The sequence below is a fragment of the Melospiza melodia genome, chromosome 3 (genome assembly GCF_035770615.1).
Source record: "Melospiza melodia melodia isolate bMelMel2 chromosome 3, bMelMel2.pri, whole genome shotgun sequence".
In the NCBI taxonomy this organism is placed as follows: Eukaryota; Metazoa; Chordata; class Aves; order Passeriformes; family Passerellidae; genus Melospiza; species Melospiza melodia.
In genome coordinates this window covers 24,900,850-24,924,339 of record NC_086196.1, presented here as the reverse complement: position 1 = coordinate 24,924,339, position 23,490 = coordinate 24,900,850, and the positions used below count along the sequence as shown (strand labels likewise).

The window sequence follows — 23,490 nt, the reverse complement described above, 5'->3', positions numbered from 1 at the left end:
CTGTCACATCTCCTGCAGGAAGGTAGAGAGCCTGACTGCTTCAAGCTGTATAATTGCAACAGCCAAAGAAAGGACTCGCTTCTCTTTCCTTTCTAGGTCACACAATATGTAGAGAGGGACACGCTGTCTTTATACTATCCCTCAAAAACATTTCTGTGCTATCCTTTCTAGCTATTCCCATTTCAGTTGAATGAACAGAGCAAGAGTAGGAGCAGCTCAGACCTTGCCTGTTCACTTTCTTTCACACCGAGCAATTCACATGTTGCCTGCAGAGCTGTTGTAGGTGTTACATGCGTCTACAATCACTTCCTCCAGGCCACTCTGGGTTAAGTGGGAATATTGTGACCCCTTGGTATCTAGGGGGGGAGGATGGGGCTGGAAAGAGGGGTGTTTTGAGGGCAGAGTGCCAAAGCTTTGCTATGAGGAGGAGGGCTTACCCTGCCAGAGATTCCCAGCATGTTCCCTCTGGAGCTGGCAAGCAGTGGGAGTGTCTGTGGTGCTGCAGGCACTGCTGGGAGAGGCTGCAGCTTCCTGAATGCTGGCAGTGTGTGCCCCTGCTTCGGAGCAGAGGAACCAGTAGCCCTGAGGAACAGAGGAGCTTGTGGGTGTGGAGGTCAGAAGAAGGGTGCTAGAGGATCAGTGTGGGATATAAAGTTCTTTTCTTCCTGCCTTCTGCCTGCTTTCATCTCCAGGAGCAGAGTGCCCTGTCTGTGTTTTTATAGCCTGAAATAACAGATGCTTTTTAATGAGTGCATGGACAGACAGCCTATTGTCTGGGTTTGTGCCTCAGAACTGCATGGTGGGAAGGGCTATTGGCACTTGCCTTTGTTTACTCTGTTTCTAAGGATGTGTGGTCCTCAGAAGGATGGGGGCCTTGCTGTCTTTCAGGTGTTTTTATGGGTCAGGCCAGAACATAGCCTGCTGGTGTTATGTTTGCTTTTCTCAGAGTAACCCAGCTATGCCATGGCCTGAGAAGGATCTCCACATGCATTTAATCTGCTTGGACTCCAAGGGTATCCAAATGGCCCCAATAAACAAGGGTGGCCTATCTGGAAATATTTCCTGGTTGTGAACATTGCAGAGTAGGCTGAGACTAGTTGGAAAGCCTGGCTTGTGCATACATATTTTCTCTTCTTTTAGTGTCCCAGTGGGGAAGACAGTCCCTGAAAGGCTATGAAGCATGGACTAGCTTTCAGAGCTTACTCCTTGCCAGCAGCCTCTCTGTGTGAGGCCAATAAAATTTGTTTGCACTTGACAACAATAGAGTATTTTTGCATTTCACAGTGTGTCTCCTCGGGACTAACTGCTGTTTGGGAAGGCCCTTAGGTCTATCCCTCCCTTTTATCCCATGCAGATTGAAGACACCACCCTTTCATGCCCTGCCTCTAGAACATGGTCACTTGCCATAGACATTGGGGTGGGCTTACAAACTGGGTGGAGAGGAGCTGCTTCCAAGCACTGACTTAGGAGGGGTCAAAGGAGGGAAAAAAGCTGGGAATGTGGAATTTGTCTCTGAGATCAGATAACTCATGGGCGAAGGGTGGTCTTTGAGGAGGCATTGAGGCGTAGTAGAAGCAGGAGTCAAATAGCTGTTTTTCCTGTGGGCTAGGTACAGATCCTCCAATGTAATCCCCCCATGCTCACCCCTTTTACCCCATAGCCTCTGCCACCCATGCCTAGGGGCCGAAGTAAGGAGGCTGATCACACGAGGAAGAGGAAGGGCAAAGAGGCATTTGAGCACACCATGCTGGGTCAGAAAGCAGCACTCTGCTCTTCAGGGCTAGAGCTCACCTTGCAGAGGCCTTTTGCTTTTTGAACCCTCAGCCCCAGGCTGATCACCTCACATCCTGAGAGCACTGTGCTCCCAGGAGCAGGGCTAACCCTGAGTGCCCAGGAGGTGGGGTCTGCCCCGTTCTTTACTACAGCAAAGGCTTTTTCACCACTCCACTGACCCTGCTGAGGGGTCAGGCACTAAGTATCGCATAAGTATTTTTCTCTATTCTCTGTGGATAACAGGGAAACTTTGGGATCCTTCTTTTTCCTCTCTAGCCCTATGAGATGTGGGGGTGTTAAAAAAATCAGGATAGTAGGCCAGGGATTGTGCATGGGACTGCTAACCTACTGCAAGTACAAAGAGGCAGAGCCTTTCTGAAGAATGATGTAAAAAGCTGTGGGCAGCTGTTTTTCCTAGGGCGACCCAAATACTGTGCAGGGGGTCTTGTGTGTGTCAGTCTAAGACTGAATTTGTGAGAAAAGTTCATTTCTGGAGAGGTGATACCCTTGCTGGAGCAGCAATCCAGGGAGCAGCTGGGCAGACCCCACCGTGAGGGGGACACAAGCCCTGCAGTAGCCAGGGATTGCTCACCTGATGGGTTGCTGACAGTGGCTCTTCTTTTGCTCACAGTGTCTTTGAAACCTCTCACCAACTCCTTTTGTTGTGCTGAGCACGTCAGCTACAAAGCCCTTATGAAATAAAATACTGGTTCTGTGAAAGATAATTATTATAGGTGTTATGATCCTGAAAAATTTTTCTATTAACTCAGATCTACATTGCTTAAATTATTTTGAAAGAAAATGACAGTGTCTCTATTTCAGAAATGGTCAGAGAGTGTTATATTTAATACAGTTGTCTAAAATACTACACAGAATACTTTACTGCTGTGCAATAAAAAATAAATAATGTGAATAGTTATATCTTCCTCAAGCACAGCAGCTGGATCTTTTTTTTTTAATCCTAGGAGGTTGATTTGCCCAGTTCTTGTAAGGGACAATTAAATTTAATGATCTACACTTCAAAAAATGACCTGCCATTCTGAGAATTTTAATTTAATGGTTTCCCTGTTTGAAATATGTCTGAAGTGCTTTATTGTTTAAAATAATTGTGTTTGGTGGTTTTTGAAAGTCAAAATGGAAACATCTCAAGAAGACAGAGACAGCTTTTCCCATATAAAAGGCTAGCATAGCACACTAGGGTAATGCTATTCTCATAGGCTTTTGCCTTTTGGTTTGAACACATATAACTAATTACAAAAGGTGTTTCATTGAATTTATAAACAGAAGAACACAAATTTTGGAGAAAAAAAATATAATTTTAGTTTTTTAGTTGAAAGAAAACTAAAATCTGTTTCTGATAATGCTTCCTAATTTGTACAATAGCATGACATGACATTTGCAATGCAGCTGTTTCACTTCCATGCTAGACAATTTGTATGGTCAGTTTGGTAAAAATTAGAAGCTGTAGTGAGGTTTTCTGGATCATTTATAATCTTATGAGTTTTTTTTTTAAGGTTTAAAATTGCTGACAACAGAGAAAATCTGAAGGGGTAAAGGAGAAAAATCAGCAGAAACTATCTTATGACCTGTGGTTTTCTTTGTACAGACATATTCCATAGCAGTTCATATACTTATTTAATTTTGTGAAGGAATATTTGTTTGAAAGGGATACAGAAGGCTTTGGTTGCCTGTTACTGATAAATCAACTCTTCTGAATGTTCACTGACGCCTTTAGAGCTTGGAAATGAGTTTTATTACCTGAACAAGTTAAGGAAGAGCAAACTAGTCTGTCCATTATTTGTATCATTAGCTGCATTTAAGTCAGTGTTTACCACCACAGTGAGGTAGATGAGAACAAGCTCTTGCTCCTGTCACATGAAATAGCTCTGTGCACTGGCACTGAAGTCACTTAGATGGGTCCCATGAAACAAACACGCAGAATTTGGGTTTGACAGTGGGCAAAATTGAAGCCTTGCTGTTTATTTCAGGCCATCACAGCAAAAGCTGAGTAAAGCACAGCAAGATAAAATCAATTAGTACACAAAAAATTTTATGCTAGGGATTTAGTGTAATGCTCTCTGCCTAAGAATTGTGATTCATTCCATTATTTAATGCACTTAATGGGTGTTCCTTAACAAGGGACGTCTTTATACATGTTATTTTGTGAAACTTGGTAAGTATAGGCAACATTCAATCTTGACAGCTGTAGATCAAGTTACAAGCAAGCCACAGAGAATGTTTCTGCAGAGGGAACCCTTACTCCCCTACTGGGCTCCTATGAAAGGCTTGGCCAAAATCCAGCTGACTTCGCTCCCCAACTGCAAGGAGCCAGACTGCATTACACTGCTGGCAGCACTCAGCATCCCTGAGGAGGTTTTTCTGAGCAGAGTCCAAGAGCAGTCACCACCCAGGGCTGCACGGTCTGGTGTGCAGCTGGGGGAACCTTGGGCTGTAACTCATGGCTGGAGGGGTGCCCAGGAGAAGACCCGTCCAGGGCAGCTGGAGCCTCACCTCCTGTAGCCACCAAAGCAGCTCCTGCAGTGCATGCCAGTGTTGGTGTGGCTGTTGGTGTCTTCACATCCCTGTCTGTCTGCTCATGATTGTCCCCATGGGCTGGGGGAGCATTTGTCACAGGTGCTGCCTACAACACTGTCCTCATGACTACACAACATGAGGGTGCAGGACCCTGGGCACTTGCATCCCCCTTCAACCCTTCCTGAAAGCACTGGGACTGATGCAAGGGAGCATCCCCATCTCACATTCTTCAGTAGAGAGGAAAAGTTTGCTTCGCGCAGTAAAGCTCTGCTCTCGCCATGGACTGTATAACTGACACGGTGAAACTGGCAACCCAGTGAAACAACACGCAGGGCAAATTTATAAATACAACCTTTGTTGTGTACAAACGATGAGGAGACTCTGGCATTGCATAAGGCCATGATTTTAATGGACTTAAATGCACCAGCGGCGTGGCGAATGCCTTCACCACTTTCTGTGCTGACAGTTACAAATACAATTGCCACCCTTCACCAAAATGTTTGCAGCCATGCTTAATACTGGTTTTCAAAGTTATGGTTGATGCTCACTTGCGCCATATGCCAATAGTCATCTCCTGCAAGACAAACAGGGTTATATATCTATATCTGTGAGAGACTGGACTGTTAAAAGTTAATGACTCACACAATAGACCACCAAGGAGGTACCTGGGCAAATGTAAACTGAGTGGACGCTGTGCTTTGCGGGCTTCTTTCACTGGATCTAGACTGCAGCCATCACTTTGGTAAAGCTCGGACCCTCACAGCGGGGAAGATCAGAAGAAGAGGACCAAATGGACGCTGTCAGGATCCATGGAGGGGTGATATTTTTCTCTCTGTCTCTCTGTCACTGTCACTCTCTGTCACTCTCTTCCTTTCCTCCTCTAGACCCCTTTTCCTATTTCTAGACAGATTCTTTTTCCTATTTCTTTCTCTCTCTCTCCCTTTCGACATCTCATTTACTGTTAAATAAAATTACATACTCTTGAATTCAGAGTATGATCTTGTTTGCACCTTAATTTAGGTGGAGAAATCTCTCTAGTAATTTTAATAACAGTGTCTTAAGTATATAGTAGAAGTGATATTTCTTTAAAGGCCTGATGGAACATCTCAAATTCAAGAAGAAAGCTTGCTGATACTGCCCTTTAAAAGATCCATGAGTGACCAGGGAGGATTTTTGTGGGTTTGTCTGGTTTTGGTGTTTTATCCTTCCTTAACAAAGTACCCAAGATAGCTGCTATTAAAAATCCCTCCTCATGCCTGTTTAGGTGAAGCTCAGTGCCAACTTTCGTTTTAGCTTCAGCTTAGCAGCTCTCATTAATTTCTCACATTCTTCTGGGACTTGGGATTTCCATATTTGGTTTTACTCTTGGATTATATCAGACAAGTTAGAACAAAATTCTTTCAGCTAAATGAATGTGGAAAAAATATATTCCATATGTTGTTATCGAAATCTTCTGTAGCTGTTTAAGACAAAAATGGCAAGACAGAAATCTTTGTGTTGGCTTGCAATATAGCCTCTTCAAGAAAACAATCTTAGGTTGAAGAAAATTGGTTAAGCAGTTTTAAATCAACTTGTCATTTTTTCTGCATACTCTGTAGACCTCTTTGATTTTCCCCTCTCCCTTTTTCTTAATTTAGTTTTTAAACCCTTGTTTAAAATGAGTTTGCCAGGGATTCATTTACTAAGAATATCTTTAATGACATCTCAGTTATGAATACATTTGTCAAGAACCCCAGCTGCTAAGAGCAATGGAGTTGAAAAAGACAAAATATACACCATTGCTTCAGTATATCTGTGTATTGTCAGCTTCCTTTCCGAGTTCTTACCAGTTTATGCATCAGACCTGATGATCTTACTTTGGTCAGTGCAATGACAATTTTTGCATATGTATGGTCAGACAGTTTCTTGCCCTTTTTTTATCCTAAAAAGATAAATAACACACAAACCTAGGATAAAAAGAATAGCTGACAAGTAAGCACTTAAAAATCAGAAAACCACAGAGTCTGAAGTTACTACAACAGTACTAAGACTTCACACCCTCTTTATGTTCTTATAAAGCTTACAACACACTTTGACAAAAGCCCGTGTTTAGAAAAAGATTAAGCTTTTAAAATCAACTACTTAAATCTAGGAAAAAGTAAGACTCAAGGTAGTTCATTCTCTGGTCCACTAAGTATCTAATAATTTGGAGCACAGTGGGATGTCCTCAGTGAGACAAATACTAAACTCTCCTACTCTTTCCCTCCTGCAAGAATGAATACACTGGAGAGCAGAGGAAGGACTTTTCTGTGAGATGGGTGTTCAAGTCTCTTCAGCCAGGCATGGAAGCTTGCCAGTAGTTTCCAAGAGTATGCTAGCTCTCAGCTATTGTAAAAATAAGTACATAAAAACATATGTCAAAAATCCCTCACATCCTTCCTTTCCCCCCCTTTTTTTTGCTCCTGGCTAAACAGGGCAGCTAGGAGCAGGACACTGGAATGTCTTTCCCAGGTAGTTTACTTTCTAAGACATTATGAAGGGACCCTAGACATCAAATCCATGTGTGAAGTCAAGGAATCCTTTTATGTCCCCTATTATAGAACATCAGTGCAGAGAGATTAAGCCCCAAATTTCTAAATGGATTGCTGCTGTATTCCTCATTCTTGTGTAAAATACCGAAGGACTGACTGCTGCCATTTGGTTTGGTTAGAGTGGCAAATATATAATATGGAAAACACCCCTCACAGAACACTTCTAAGTCATTGGACTAACCATTTGCCCGAGGTGTGTGGCAAAACAGCGTCAGTGACAGTGGAAGAGCACATTTCCCTGGGACTCCAGTGCTTTGGGAACACAAGAGTCCTGCCTCTCCTTCATCCCTGCTTTGTTACCTGAATTATAGGGATGTAAGAGACACCAGCCTCATTCTGCTTTGTTCTGAAGAACACTGCATTACTCTTTTCTTTGCTGATCTGCTTCATAAATAACATGTCTCTGATGGTTACAGGCACAGGACGGGTAGGTACTACCAAAACCCATGTGCTGGCTGTGGCAGGTTGTGGGATCTCAGCACCTCAGGATGAGGGTGCAGAGTGACCGAGAGCACCATTGGGGGGCTCGGGAGTCCTGGAATGTTGCCAGAAGTGTCTGGTGGCTGGACTTTGATCCTACGCAGGAAATGACACCTGTATGAGGACTGGGAGGATTTCACTGGGGTGAATGGTGAAGGGATAAGTTAATTAAGGTGTAGAACACAGGGTTTAGGATTTCTGTACAGGGGGGTCTAAAGAAGTAAGATGGAGGAATTGGGGCGTGTCCTGTCCTTCTTCTTCTTCTTCTTGGCTTCCATCTTCTGTGGTGATGGTGGCACTTTGGGATTGGTCTTTACTAGAAGTGCACCGGTTAATAAGGGTAGAAGGTATTGGGGAAAAATTATAAATATTGTACACGTAACTTCGGGTATAAAGATAAGTGACCGCCCCAGGGGCTGCAGAGTGTGCCCATGGCTGACTTGCTGTGCAGACCTCTGTCGGGCTGAAAGAAAATCTTTTAGATAAACAATTAATAAACACCGAGACCGAAACAAGATCAGAAGTCTCTCCTCGTCCTTTGAAGCGCGGGCTGTCCAAGGCCACCCTGGGCCTTTCCAGGCCACCTAAACAGCCGAGAAATCGACAGCAGGTATCTTTACAAAGAGACCTCCATGTTTAGGATGAAATTCTTGAAGTTTCCATGAAAACTGTGTTTGTTAAAAAAACTAAAATTAAGTTTCCATGTGTAACTTTATTTTCGACAGTTTCTCAACCTTAGCTTTGTACTTTGTGTTTCCTTGTTTTAAGAAGAAACTGGGCTCATAACAAACATCCTTAAGTCAATTTCTGCATGTCATTTTAGTGAATAAATCAGAAATTTTGATATTTTACAAAGCAAAAAAAGGAGAAAACCAAATTTGTTCTGAAATGCTGAGACAGATAGCAGTCTGCGATCAGGGAATCCCAGTCTCTACCTAGATCAGATCACAGTGATTACCGGAATGATGGAAATTTACCACTCACCCTGCTGGCACTTCAGTGATCAATGAAAATACATGCAGAGGAGAAGGTGCCTGAATTCCCCTTGAAATAAGCCCAGTCACACTTGGAGGAGAGTGTTAAAGTGTATGTACTAGGAGAAAACACACAATGAAGTAGTGCCTGTTCAGGGTAGACATAATAAAGAAAATAAAATAGTGATGAGACACCTAACAATATGTAGCCTGAAACTCGCAGTCTTTTCAAATCCAGTTAGTACAGTGGGGTAAGCAAGCTGGTTGCAGACTAAGTTTATATGTGTTTTATATATACACACTACATACATATAGAAAAGTGGCTACAGACTATGAAAATGTGGGCTTGATTTTAGCACCTGAAGATCAGACCAAAAAGGAGGAGTCAGTGAAGACTGATGAGCATTCCTCTTTGTTTAGAATTGTTATTCTTTTTATTTCTTATTATTTCTTATTAATCTTATTATTCTTGTTATTTCTTATTAATCTGTTCTATGGGGCAGCATGTTATGGACATGTTTGCCACTGTGTACAGCAACACTCTACAACACTATTTAGGTATGTAACATGCTTGCTGCAGGTCCATCATAGGTTATAATATATATCTATACTTGCAGATATGTAAACTGCTAAATTTAGCAGACTGCCTTTTTACCTCTGGTCACCACAAAAAAATTCACCTGGTTTAATGGCTGATACTAAAGGATCGGGGCCACTCCTCTTGGAAAACTAGTTCCTTCTTATGAAACCAGCATGGCAATACTCCAGTGTTGTTTTGCTTTCAGGTTTTTTTCTATATAGTCTATAGATTTTAAGGAAGGCAATACACAGGAATTACATAGAAAAGAGTTGGTTTTGTATGCTACAAACAAGAAGTTTGGAGGACTAGGAGTTTAGTTGGATTTTTCATCACATTACAGTTTATTATAAAGAGAAATCAGTTCTCTGTGCCAGCTGGAGGGAGCACCAAAAATAATCAGTATAGTTTGTGAGAAAGGGGATTTTACTTAGGTTTTAGGAAAGGATTTCTGACTACAAGTCTAATTCAATGGACTAACAGGTTACACAGCAGGAATGTGTTGAAACCTTGTGGAGGTTTGAGGTTAAAACAGATAATCTGAAAGGTACAATCTGTCTTTATCCTGTCTTAATACCAGTGGTGGTCAAAATGTTTAGCTTAAGTTCCCTTCCCTACCTATATATCTTTGCTTTATAATTTTAAATCAATGTAGTGATTTCCAAAAGGTCTTGAGAGATCAGGGAAAACTTTGTCTTGTGCTTCAGTAAAAGTAGTACAGGAAAGGGAGGGTACAATAACAGTTGTCCACAATTTATGTCATGAGATACATATGTATAAACATCCAACTAAATAAAAATACACATGCACTACCAGAGCTACATATTATTCTTAATGCAGTTATCAGTAAGGTCTCTATGCAAAAACAGAGTTTGGAAATAATCACTTTTAATATTAATATTATGATATTTCATTACATGTTAACTATTCAGTCTAAGACATAGAGTCTATTGTGTTAAGTATCATACACTCACAGGAAAAATTAGAACTGTTCTTTAAGTGTATATTTCTCAAAAGATGCTCAAAACAACCCTGTTGGGCCCTTGCCATTGCACTCAAAAGAGGACTAATGCTTGAGTGATATTTCCTGTGAACCACCTTAACCCTGGGATTCCTGTTGCCTATGCAGTCCCCATTTTCTGTTTCTGAGTTAAATCCATTTTCCTGAAGCACAGCACTTTGCTGAACTTCTGCTTGATTTTTGGACTGTCTCTCTCATGTGTATTATGAGTATTCTGAGTTCCTTTTTATATGCACTTCCAGTCCTCCCAATATAGCAGCAAACAATTGACTGTAATACACTGAGGTTATTTTTTTAGCTGACTTTTCTCAACACCTATTTTCCTAGTTCTTATTTCCATTGCTGTGTTTATGAGACTGTTGCACAGGAGAGCAACAAAAATATTACTGAAGTCAACATCTATTACAGCTCCTAACTCCCACTGAATTACTAAACTGGGTACACGGTCAGAAGACATGCAAATGACATGGTTTTTCATTGTGAAGCTGATCTTGTCTATTTCTAATCATTTTATCCACCTAAAAATACATTTTTCTCGAGTGTATGTTCAGTTATCTTTGTTAACTGCTTCATCTGTAACTTCCCTGGTCCTTGTTTCATTGTGTTGTGGTTCCACTCAACACACTCTGTCCTCTGCCAACCCCTCTCTCTTTGTTTTCACGCTCCTCAACCTTTTTTTTTCTTATTCCTTTATATTTTTTTACCCAAATCTTTTGTGAAACCATGCCTAAAGCAGGTATTGGATTTATCCTTATCTAGTTTTCCAGATTATCCTATTTCATTTTTGTTGTGAAAAGCTCTCACTACTGACTCAGAAATTGTTCAGCTAATTTACTAAGGCTGTGCGGAATCCTTTGACTACTACTTTTTAATGTTATTCTGTTAACTATTTCTTCCTCCCTCGGCATGTTGTAGAGAGAGTTTTCCAAGTTTAACACTCTCAGTAGCAACAAATGCTTGATGTCCCAGTGGTTATGTTGGCTAAAACAATTTTAGGGAAATTCCCTCCCATAGCTCTCCCATGTGGGTAGCAATACAGAGACTATAAATATAGCCAAACCACAAGCATTTTTACCACTTTAGCTGATTTATGTGACATGATGGTGAAAATGTCATCAGGCAATCCCTGCACTACCATTCCTGTGTGTGTTAGAGGACAAGTTGGCAAATTTTTTTAACTTGTAATTTTCAGGTAAGGGCCTCTGATAACTTTGGCATAATATTCTAGAAATCACAGTGAACACAATCAATTTTACAAACGACTTTTTTCAATGCCATGTGAAAACAAATATGAAATAATAGGTTTTTCTTCTGTTTAATGAACAATATACACATTCATTAAATCTGCTGCTCCATGAGGACTCACAGCATTCCAGATGATGGATCTGAACCAATTTTCCAGTAGTTCCATTCTAAGTAAACTGGAAGACATACATTTTCTTCCTATATCTGTAGTTTTGAAATACAATTTGGATAGAGAACTTCTTACTAAAACTCTTAAGAATCACAAATTATAATGGGAAAATTCTGATTAAGGTACTTTTTTAATAGAAAAGAAAATCAATAAAGAATCTTCTGTACTTTACCATACCAATATTTAATCAAGCTGAAGGATAGCTTTTGATAAAAAATTAATAGACCCCCAAAGAAAAATAATATATCTAAATGCAAATATTCTCCCTAAAATGGGCACCTTCCCTCCTTTCCAAAAACCCACATTTACTTCCATGCTGGAAATTGCTGCCAGTGCTCAAAACAGCCACTTGCAAGAGTGCAAGTATTTTAGTTTCAGTACATGAAAACGGCCTCGAAGTGTCACTAGAGAGCTATCGATAATCTGTTTCAAGCTACATTTCAAGGTTTTGGGGCAGCTTGATCTTTTCACTCAAAAGCCACTTTTACCTTCATGTTTGTTATTGCTTGCATTGCCCACCAATATGTGCGGCCATGAAAATTCCCTGGCCGTTTGCACATGGACGGCAAGGCTTTCAGTATCACAGTTCCACTTTGATGATGGCAAAGAGCATGAAGTGAAAAAAGAAACTTGCAAATAACAGATCTTGGGGCGGGGGGAGGGATTGGGAAAAAAAGGAAGTTGGTAATTTATTCCCTCTCCCTTCATAATCTTGACCAAGATAAATAGAAATGCGATTCTAACAATGGTAGGAAGTGAAGCAGCCTAACCTTTCTGCATTTAGCCTGGAAGCTTTTCCAGAGTAGGGACTGTCTCTCATAGATGTTTACACACAGTGCCTGGCACAAACGAGACTCATATTTAATCCTGGCCTTTAGTGCCCGTATCACAGTATAAATATTTCCTAGTAGTAGTAGTCTTACAGAAATGAACCTTTGTTTACACTGCTGTTCAGAAGCCGTCCTTGGCTGTGCTCCTCCTGTGGGATTCCTTCCCAGCTGTCCACGTCACCGTCATCTGCAATTGGATTGCCTTTAATGTGGCAGATTCACATGTAAGGAAGCCTGCAGTATGGAAGGTTTTTAAATGTCCAGTTTCATTGCAAATGGTGCATTTCTTACACTGCTGCTCTGATTTTTAAAGATTTTTAAAGTTTTCTGATGTTTACATTCCTGTAGCAAACTTTCTCATACACTTTCTGTAAATAACTTATTGTTTTGCATTCTTTTATGGAAGAAGAGAAATTTGATAGACTGTTAGTTTGTCCAGTGTCATTGGAGAGGTGGCACTTTCACCTTCCAATCCACTGTCACTTTTAGAAAACTATAAATGCTGGAGTCAGAAAAAAAACTTCTCTTTTCTTCACCTTGAGAGCATGAGGTGTGCACTCGTGTTTAGTGACATCACACGTATGTTGCTTCACTCAAGTGCTGCTGGGAAGGTCTCTGCTGTTCAGCACCCTTTAATAGTCTCATTGTAAACTTGTGTGGCTTCTCTGAAAAGCTCCACTACAAGTGTCCTCATTCTATCTTTGTCAAAAAAGATGAAGAGTGTATTATTTCTCCTAAAATCCTCCTCCAATCCTTCCATCTTCAGTATCTCTGTGACAAAGCCACACCGAATGTTTTTCCAGCAATTGCTTTTGTAGTTAAATCTGGCATACCTGCCATGAAGCATTAGGAGCAGGAAAACTTCAGAAGTACTAGTTTGTTTCTACTTCTATATATCCACAGATTACTAATGACTAAACATGTATGCAATAACAACAACAAGATGCAAGTCAAGGCCCTAAAGCCTCTTTAGATTAGATTAGATTTGCACTGGGATTTAAATAGAGAACAGTTGGCTTTGAATCCCTCTGTTTTTTAAAGTTGATAGTCCTATTATAACATCACTTTAAAGTATTTTCCCCTTCTTTCTTCTCTTTGGCCCAATTTATAATGAGAGCAGAAGCTTCGTGATCTTGAAATTACAATTTTCTGTGCAAGAAACACAAAAGCGAAAAAATTCACCAGATTAACACAGCATTCAGTAGATAGCAATGAAGACCACAAAGTATCCTTTTTACATTGCAAATAGCAAATTTTTCTGGTCACTTGTCCAGAGGAGCTTGTAAATACATTTCTGCATCATCATTTTGATGTATAAGCTCGTTGAGAATTAGAAAGACTCCATGTGATGGAGGCAGAGGAAAAGCCTGGACTGACAAACTTCCAGAGTATAAATTCTCACATATATAACAATGATGCTAAGTTTCCAGCAGCATTTCATTTTTGTCATTTGTTACAGCAACACGTGAAAGTGCTCCTGTCCATTTTGCCAGTATGGTCCTGTGGGTCTTCAGCCCCTTAATTCAGGCTTCACAGTACTTTCTGGTACCTTTATTGCACACCACTTCTTGTGGATTCCAGGCTGCACAGAAGAAGCTGCACAGAAGAATCAAATGTGTTTCTCTTATCACTAGCAACATCTATCAGGGAATTTCATAAGTGTGTTGCATAGCTTAAGAAACTTTGGGAAGCACTCATTTTGGCCTCATTCTAGTGTCACCAAGATCCATAAAAGGGAAATTAGCTAATTTAACATATATATGAATGACATTGTTTCTCCATGTGAACATTAAGGTGTAAAGTTGTTAAACAGCAGAATAAAATATCATAACAATTTTCAAATATACCTGTATAAAAACATCCAGGAGAAAGAACTAAAAGAAATTTTGGAATTATTTTCACTCTACTTTGAATTATTATAATGTAGTTTGAAACAGATTATCGATAGCTCTCTAGTGCTTTGAATTATTTTCCTGGATATTTATTAGAAAGCAAAAACCTATGTAGGATATGCAAAAATAGTACTGAGGGAAAAATAAAAAATATCAAGTTCCTTCCTGTGTTCTGAGTATCAGTCCATGATTTCTGTCATTTTATTTAATTACCAAGGTGGGACATATTTGCTGCCCAGTGTCCTCAGAGGAGGTAAGTCCTCTGAGCTATATCTGCTAAGTTTGCTTTAACAGACTCCTAAACTGCAACGTGGGACTTGTGAGTGGCCTAATGATTCATTCCTGAAAAATGTTACCTTCAACAATCAGTTTTGGACTCGGTTTCACTGGTGATGTCTGAAAGGAACATGGATCTGCACTCCAGTGGAAACAGTGTCTCTCACAAGTAAATTCTATTATTTAAAGACAGTACAGGGGTACTTGAGCCTATGACAGTCTTGCTTCAGGGGCCTAGAAAAAGCAGTTTCTTCCTTTAGTTCCCAAAGCTTGGGGATTGGTTTCTTTTTTTCTCTTGGTCCCCTTTTAAAGGCCCTGCCTATGCAGGTCTTAACTGGTTCAAAATGGTTCTCTTCCAGTGAGATGGAATGGGTTTTTCTTCCTTTGAACAGCAGGTGACCCTTGTATGCATGGCTTATTGTGTCATCAAATTAATTTTAAATATTCAAGTGGTTATCCATACCAAACTTCAGAGAAATAACTACTCTAGTATAGGCTAGAAAGGAATTTTTTGCAGCTATTAGAGCTACTCAGTAAAAACAACTTACTTGATCAACAGATTCATAGGTATTTTTCTCTTGTTTTGGAAACTAAGGTGTGAACTTCAGGAAAAAGAGTCCAGTTTGCACTGTATCTAAAAATAAACCTCTAGTTACTATAGCCTCTGCAAAGAGAAACTATCAAATATTTTATTACCCATAGTGTCAGCTGTGGTGTTGGAAAACACCCCAGAGGGTGGCATTGCTTGGCTCAAAACATTCCTTCTCCAGCACTCTTCTAGTGCAGGTTATCACATACATGGCCACAGGAACTATCCCACGAATCCTAACTCCTGGAATATTTGCTACCTGGTGATATACATGCATGCGTCACCAGTAAGATTATCCTGTACTTGCAGTTCTAAAATCAAAATTGTGTTAGGTGAAACAAACAAACAAACAAACCAAAACAAAACCACAAAACCCTCTCCCCTCCTTTTAACTTAATAATGTCTTTGATATTTTATCTAAATTCATCATATCTTAGAACTAACATTCCATATCTCTTGTTTGTGTCTTTCTAATTACAAATATTAATGTTTTGTTTCACCTAGTACCTTGATAGTCCTGTTTTGGAAAAACATGCCTTCCTGTAGCAAAAATTGAGAGCAAAGATGTGTAAATAATACTTATAAGCATCCTCAGGACTTCAAAACATTCTAAAATCATTTACTTAACCTTTATGTCACCTCCACCAGGTAACATTACAGATATCCTGAAAATGGGGCATTCTGAATCTGAATTCTTCTGTAGAAAGAATACCTCTTGCTTTTGTATGAAAAGTTTACTTACTCAACAATACAGCCCAAATTTACATATTTCTAACTCCATACTTCATTCACGGGCAATATTTTGGTCACCCTTCTGTTTAGGCATAATTGGATCCCATTGCTAACCCTCCTCTGATCTTCCCAAAAGGCAATGTTTCCACTTCAGAGCAATCTCAACAGTTGTTCCAGTAAACACATCATGCTGCATCTTCCCTTTCTCAATTCTCAAACAAGCAACAGGCCTTAAAGCTCACCACCACCCCAGCTCTCCCCAGGCAAGCCAGCACACAGGCTTTCAGAAACCTTGCAGTTCTGGGTAGCACAGCTCTTACACTCCCTCACTGGAGTGACAGGGGCCTGCTTGCCTCTGCCCTGCTGGACTCACGGCAACGCCAATAGCTCCCGTCACTGACAGCTACCCCAGGATCTCAGCTTTGTAGGGAGAACTAATTAATCCCCCTGTCTACACCATGTTATAAACAATATACCATTCTCACTTGCTTCTTACTTCAGGAACAAAAGGACCTGCTCTTTTCTATCTCAGGAGGCCTGAGAATGGTAAAAAAAAATTGTCCTAAGCTAGAATCAGGATGCTTTCAACTAAGCTACATCATCATGAAAAACACATTTCACCTCAGTCTCAAAACAAACACTGAAACCAGTCCAATACCACCAGGGATGACCTTTTACTAGTCTTTCACTATACAAAATAGCATAAAGACCAAATTCACAGGACTAATTTTGCAGGAAACTATCAACCAGCATTACAGCTTCAGGGTAGAATGTGTACTATTCTAGATTTTTTTAAAGGACTTGTAACTTAGAAAAACTCAAACAATTAAAACAGATGAAAACCTTCAACCTTTATCTAAACATCTGCAAGTGAAGTTCAAGAGTTAGCTGTTTCAAACAGTACTGTAGAATAAAAAACATTCTTCAAACATAGACAACATCATAATAAAGGAGTAAAATACACATGCAACACTTGTACCTAATACAACCAACAGGACTTTTTAGATATGGCAGAAGTCAATACAAGACTTGATTTGTATCCAAGGATTATGGACACAAGAAAGAAGGTGATGGCTCTTCAGAAGAAGACAAAGCCTGGATTCCACTTCCCTGATCCACCTCACCTTTCCCTTTTCCTGCCTTGCTTCCTTGCCTGAAGGCAAAGTCTCTACAGGTCCACATTAATAATTATCAGGACCAGACACAAAACTCAAGTACTTGGAGTAAAACACCTTGATTTGCAAAGTCTGAAGTGTAGTTTAGACTTTACCAAGATAGGCATGAGATCTAAAGCACTTTTGTACAACCAGGTTACGTTCTTTAACAAGGAAAACTGTTGTCTCAGTGTAAGTAAATAAACAAAAGAAGTAAATCTCTAGAGCCTCTAATCAGGCAAAATTAGATTCCAGTGTTTTACCTAAAAATATGACATTGTTTCAGCACTACAGAAATGACCATGTTCATAGCAATAATAATATTCTCCTTTAAAAGAACCATGATATAGGAAAATTGGTTTGAAATCACACATTTCAAATCCACATTCGCTGTGAATTTGTTATAATTACAATATTTATTATAATGAGCATTTTCATTAAGGCAACCAATGCAATGAAAAAAAAAAAAGTATAAAGCTTTCTCAGTAAAGAAGATGAACAACCTGACCAGTCACTAACAGCCAGTCCCTTCATTTTCCTTGTACACAAGAAAGGATATTCCACAATTCCACAGAAATGACTGCTCAGTCCCTTGGGGACCCAGGGAGGAGAGATGCTCCTGCACAATTCTCTGGCAGGAGGTAGCAAAACTCCTCCATTTCCATGATTCCAAGCAATTTCTTGACTTCTGTCTTCTTAAACCACACAGTGGAACACTGGCATCATCAAATCTCACCCGACTGCTGGGACAGGAAGAGCAGACCACGCAACTGGTGTTAAGATGCACTTTTGTACCAGTGTTAGGACTTCGAAATATATCTCAAGTCAAGTCAAGCCACAGAATGACAAAGCCCCAAGCCAAAAGTCCATCTGCCAGGGGCAAGAGTAATTCTGCACTCCCAGGAATAGGAAGTGCCCCAGAAATCACCAGCTGAGTGAGGAAAAAACATGAAAGCTTGAGAGGTTAAGAAAAATCTGAAAAGGAACTTTGCTAGCAATTATTTCCTTCATATGTACAAATACACAGTTTGACAAAAAAAAAAAAAAAAAGAAAAAAGAAGAAATTCAGACCTCTCTTTAAGAATCCTTGGATTCAAATATATATATTTATTAAAAAGAGACATTGGCTCTATGGCCAAGACATTATGCGTCTCAGAACAGGTTTTTACAGCCATGTTATAAAAACCCCTTAGCAAAGCAGTTATGCACTAGACTTCAAACACATGTACTCCAAGAATGACACTGGTGTGGAGGATCTTGTTTTACATCCATTTATTTTTGTCCCTCAGCAATTATAGCATAGTTTCAATACACTTCTAAAGTTATAGAGAAATACCAGGGCAACTAGAGTACATACAAGCCAAAGTTAAAATGGTAGACAGCTGAATTAAAAAACAAAAAACCAAAAAAACCCAAACAAAACAAAAAGAAGTATGCATTCAGCAGGAAATCTACTATACTTCATTCAGTTTAGGCTTTGTTCTTTAGGGAACAAGGTGCTAACGTGCCATTTTCTCATAAAATGAATCATAATTGCTTCCAAAGAGTTTCTGCTGAAAATGGTGGAAGCAAATAAGTGTAACACTAAACTTTCTCCTATAAACTTAGAAGCAACACTTTCTTGAATCAATTTCCACCCTCCAAATACCACTGCTGCTTTTCTTACATGAACTCACTGTTTTATTAAGGCATAATTGCCCTGAGCAATATGCTGGAAAATAGCCAAAAAGCCTAACAATTAAAGGCGAGCACCAAGTAATTTTTTTTTTTAATTGACAAATTTTGAAATCTGTTTTGAAACTCACCTGTACTTGGGAGTAGCACTTGAGGAAAAAAAGAAAATATTGCTTTTAATTACTTTAAGTAGAATGGCAGTGTTAGTTTCCCCCTTCTCCTTCCAGGCTAAAGTTTTCAAGACAATCATGGAGGCACCAAATCAGGACCAGCATACCAAGACCTAAGTGGGACAGCTGTTCCAGAGCTTAATTTTTAAGCAACTCAGCATAAAAATTTCAGTGCCCCACCCTAAGCAATTCAAATGAAATCTTATTTTCCTCAAGAGACAAGATCCTCATACACTGGATACATCTGGTCTTAAAAGCAAGATGGAGCCTGGACAGGAGAATCATACACTGCATGCTCAGACTGCCTTCCAGTCTTCTTTTCAAAGCCAGAAAAGCCTACAAATTACCTGGTGCACTGCACACTTTCTCTGTAAAATGCACAGTGTTACAGAGTCCAAGATCCAGGAAGGTACTTTTCAAAGCTAGTGCTAACAGCACACATGACTGTCTCTGTACAAATTTAGGCAACACTGACTAGTCCCTTTAAGCTACCAGAGTATCCATAAAAGAAAGACAACCAAATTATACATTTTATTCACATTTATTTTTCGCTTTTAGTGTGCTCACAGAAAATTAGAACACCTTAAGCAGGAGTTTAATAGCAATTTTTGTAAGCAAAGTTACATTCCATCTCTAAGTCAAATTGGTCAAAGCTTCTCCAGTATTTACAAAAACATGATAGACAAGATGCTACACAAAAAAAAAAAAAAAAAAACATTGCATCTGAAGAGTTTTCCTTTATTTTCAAAGACAACTGGAAAAGAAAGCATTGTCTGCTGTAATCAAAAACATACCACAGTATAAACAGTAACCATTCCACTTATCACAGCTTGGTTGAGTTTAAAATTTGTGTTTAAAAGGTCCAAGATGACTGCAGTTTTACAAAAATGGGCAGGGTGGAAAGAGTTGCAAACTTCATGTGCTTCTGGATATCAAGATTTGTTTTTTTTATACAATAGTCACAGTTAAAAACACCCTGCTGGTAATACATAATTACACTTTATTAAGGTCATAAACCAGCAATAAACAATAAAGCCTATACAACTTGTATTTCTACTTAATCACTGACTGATACAGCTAACATGAGATAAGTGAAAAGTTCCTATGGTTTAAATGAATTTCTAAGACTATGATCTCTTTATCTGGGTATTGATTTTTATTTTTTTTTTTTTCCTTTTTCCTTTCCTTCTTAATCAAGACTTGTAGTGTTGTAAACCTTATAGAACATCTGCCTCACAAAATACATCGTAATAACTTTCTTTTAAAAAAAAGACTAACCCCTTACATCATTTCTGGCGGGGCGCGCTCCCGGCAAGGGCTGCGCGCCCCGGGTTCCCCACTGCGGCCCCTGTCACTTCATTTGATATCCCTTATTGACCCACCCATCTCCTTCATATATGGGCATGTCCATAGACCGATCGGCAAAAGTTTTATAATATGAAGAGAGTTGCAAGGTATGAAACTAAAAAATAAACGAACAAAATTTTAAAAAGCAAAAAAAACCAACGAAAAAAAAAACCGAACCAACCAAAACGAAACATTAATACTGATGAAAAAAAAACCCCAAAAAAACCAAAATATAAAGGATGTGAGAGGAAGGCGGAGGGGAGCCCCCCTCCGCCCGTTGGAATGGCGGCAACATATAACGATTTGAGATGGGAGCTGCGGGGGGAGAGAAAAAAAAGAAACGAGACATCTTTTAAATCAATCCCTGGTTGTAGACAAGTTCTCCGAGACCAGTACCTGGCACCACTCCAAAAACAAACAGGGGGGAAGAAAAGTCCGTCGGCGAGGGGCGGCGGCGGCGCTGACTACTCCGCCGACTCGGCGGCGGGTCCCTCGGGACTGCTCTCGGCGGGGGGCTCCTGCCGCGCCGGCTCCTCCGCGGGGGCCGCCTCCTGCTCGCCGCTGCCCGCCTCATTCGTGGCGGGGCCGGCGCCCGCCGCCTCCTCCGCCTTCCCCTCCGCTGCCTGCTGAGGCGGCTGCTGCTCCTCGGCCGCCGCCGATGCCGGGGCCTCTTCTCCCGCCGCCTTCTCGGGGGCGGCCTCGTCCGATCTGGCCTCCTGCGAGTCCCCCGCGTCCTCCTTCGCCGCCTCGGCGCTGCCGGCCGCGCTCGCCTCCTCGGCGGCCGCCTTGCCCTCCTCGCTGCCCGCCGCCTCGGGGGCCGCCGCCTCCTCCTTCCCGCCCTCCGCCGCCGCGGCGGCGGCGCCGCCCTCGCCCTCGGCCCCCTCGCCGGCCTCCTTCTTGTTCTTCTTGAAGGAGAAGCCGCTGAGCTTAAAGGACTTCTTGAAGGAAAAGCGCTTCTTTTTTTTTTTCGGGGTCTCGCTGCTGGACGAGGGGGTCGCGCCCTCCTCAGTCTTGGGGGAGGACTCGCCCTCCGCCGGGGAGGCCGGCTCGGTGCTCTCCGCCTCTCCCGCCTCCTTCTCGGAGGCGGGCTCCGACGAGGCCGCCTCCTCTTTGCCCGTCTCCTCGGCGGGCGCGCTGCCGTTCGCCTGCACCTCCTCCTTGCCCGCCTCCGCCGCCGCGGGGGAGGCGTCGCCGTTCACCTTCAAGTGGCCGTTCTCCTGCAAGACAAGGACCAGCGTTACCGGCGGTGCCTGGCGGGGGGGAAGCGGGGCGCCGCCGCCGCCGCCGCCCTCCCCGCCCGCCGGCCTCGCCTCGCCGCTTCCCGCGGTTCGAAGCGCCGCGCTCTCGCCGGGCCGAGCGCCCCCAGCGGCGGGCGGAGCGCGCGGCGGCCGCCAGAGGGCGCCCCGGCTCCACGCAGCGGCGGCCGCGCCGCGCTCCCCCGCCCTCGGCGCGCCCCGTCCAAGCCGCGGCGGCGGCGCGGGGCGGGGAAGGCGAACAAAGCTCGCCCGGCCCGGCCCCGGCCCCCCGCCCGCCGCGGCCCCTCTGCGCCCGGGCGGTGCGGCGAGGCGCCCCCCGCCTCCCCCTCCCCTCCCCACTCACGCCGCATTTGCATCTTTCGGGCGCCCGGAGCGCGGCTGGCTGCCCGGGGCGGCAGCTGCGGGGGCGGCGGGGGGTGGCTGCCCGCAACGCCGCCGCCGCTGCCAGCCCGGCTCACGCGTGGGGAGGGGGCGCGGGTGGGTGACAGAAAGCCGTGCCCGCGGCTGCCGAGCCCCCGGCGGCGCTGCCGTGGACGGGGCGGGCGGCGCAGCCCCCGGCCCGCGCTCCCGCCCGAGGGGGCTGCCCGCGGAGCCGCCTGCCCCGGGGCTCCGGGCCCCGCTACCACACGGCCGTCCGGCTGTGCCGCGAGAGGCACCGAGTGTCTTCGGGAGGAGGTTAAGCGGGCAGAAAAGCCAAGCTTTGTAAGATCCTTCCGTTTACGAGCCATTGGGACGCTCCACCATAATACACGAGGGATTTAAAAAAAAGAAAGAAAGAAGGAAAGAAAGGTGCCCCTTCCCCCTCCCGCCCCCCACGCAGGAAAGATAAAGGAAGGAATCATTCAAAGCCGAGCCCGTTTAACCAAAATAAAGAAATTATTCCTTTGCCTCGAGTTGCAAAGATAAAAGGATCGACCGTATTCTCCATTGAATGTGCCACTGGGGCATCAAAGGAAGAAGAATTAAACAGGATGCGAAAGAGAGTCCGTCGAAGTTGGCTTAAAAAAAGGAGTAGATTTAATATTTTTTAAAATTTCTTTTCGTTTTTTACCTGTCCATTCGCCTTGGATGGAGATGCAGCCACTGCTTCCCCAGGTTTCTCGGCGGAGGCTTCGCCCTTTGCAGCGGTCTTGGAGAACTGGGCACCCATGCTGTCTTATTCAACAAAGAAACTCAACAGATCCAAAAGGAGGGGAAACAAAGAGCGTTGGGTTGGTATAAATACTGGGCGACCAGCAGCAGCAGCAACACACACACACACCAGAGGGGAAAAAAAAAGAGAAGAGAGAACAGAACCGATTATAATGCACTCCTTTTAAAAAATTTAAAGTTGAAGAGATCAAAAAGCAGCAGCACAGGAGGGAGGGGAAAAAAAGGGAGGAAAAAGTCGAGCAAAAAAAAAAAAAAAAGGAGCCCAAGTTTAGTAAAAAAGAAGTAATAAAAAATCCCAGATTTGTAGCCGTACTGTAGACAAGGAGAAAATGGAGAAATCTCCCTGGTTGCTAATAAGATGCGGAGTCCAACGCCCAAGTGCACAGATGAATGGGCTTCCCGAGCGGTGACGGCAGCGCTCCGCCCGGCGCCGGCCAATCGCGGCCGCCGCGCACAAAGGGGGGCGGGGCCCGCCCGCCCGGCGAACAATGGAGCCGCGATGGCAGCGGTTTGAAATCGGCCCCCGGCCGATAATGAATGTGCCGCTCCACTCCGCTCCGCCGCGGCGCGGGCGGGCGCGCCGGGCCCCGCGCCGGGCCGCCAACAAAACACCCCGAGCGAGCGAGAGAGAGAGAGAGAGAGCGCGGGGCGGGCGGGCAGGGACAATGGTGCGAGGGGCGTGCGGGTGAGTGCGAGTGCGAGTGTGAGTGAGAGCGTCCCGGCCCCGCTGCACGCCCCCGCCCGCTGCTGCCGCCGTGAGAGAGCAACAGATAGTGTGTGCGAGCCCCGGGCGGGGGAGAGCGAGGGAAGGAGGGGATTTGCTGCTTGCTTTTTTTTTTTTTTTTTTTTTTTTTCTCCCCCTTTGTTTTTTTTTTTTTCCTTTTCTTTTCTTCCCCGGGTTTAATTGGTCGCGATTGTTAAATCGCCCCCAATTTGGAAGGTATTTGAACCACGTAGATCGGGTTTCGCCGAACGAGATCACGAGTCGAAATTAGTAGGTCTGTAGGCCAGATGTTGCAAACGCTAAAGCAGCGGCAGCAGGAGCCGCTGCCGGAGCAGAAACGGACCCCTCCC

General features: G+C 43.0%; 1 protein-coding gene across 2 annotated transcripts; it reads right to left on the bottom strand.

Annotated features, from left to right (window-relative positions):
* Positions 1-19,183: 19,183 nt before the first annotated feature.
* MARCKS (myristoylated alanine rich protein kinase C substrate) lies at positions 19,184-22,866 on the bottom strand. 2 transcript variants are annotated; one of them, XM_063151026.1, is made up of 3 exons: positions 22,730-22,866; positions 22,316-22,488; positions 19,184-21,225 (listed from the first exon to the last, which is right to left on the bottom strand). In XM_063151026.1, exons 2-3 carry the CDS (start codon positions 22,412-22,414, stop codon positions 20,473-20,475), a joined length of 852 nt encoding a protein of 283 aa, XP_063007096.1. In that variant the 5' UTR covers positions 22,415-22,488; positions 22,730-22,866; the 3' UTR covers positions 19,184-20,472. The 2 variants fall into 2 exon arrangements, with proteins under 2 accessions (XP_063007096.1, XP_063007095.1); XM_063151025.1 differs by lacking the exon at positions 22,730-22,866 and having other exon boundaries at positions 22,316-22,723.
* Between the last annotated feature and the right edge of the window lie 624 nt (positions 22,867-23,490).

Bases quoted from the DNA above. Each gene is read 5' to 3' on its own strand.
- MARCKS (XM_063151026.1), bottom strand. From the start codon at position 22,414: ATGGGTGCCCAGTTCTCCAAGACCGCTGCAAAGGGCGAAGCCTCCGCC. The intron at 21,226-22,315 runs GTAAAAAACGAA...CTTGTCTTGCAG, and splicing joins CATCCAAGGCGAATGGACAG to GAGAACGGCCACTTGAAGGT.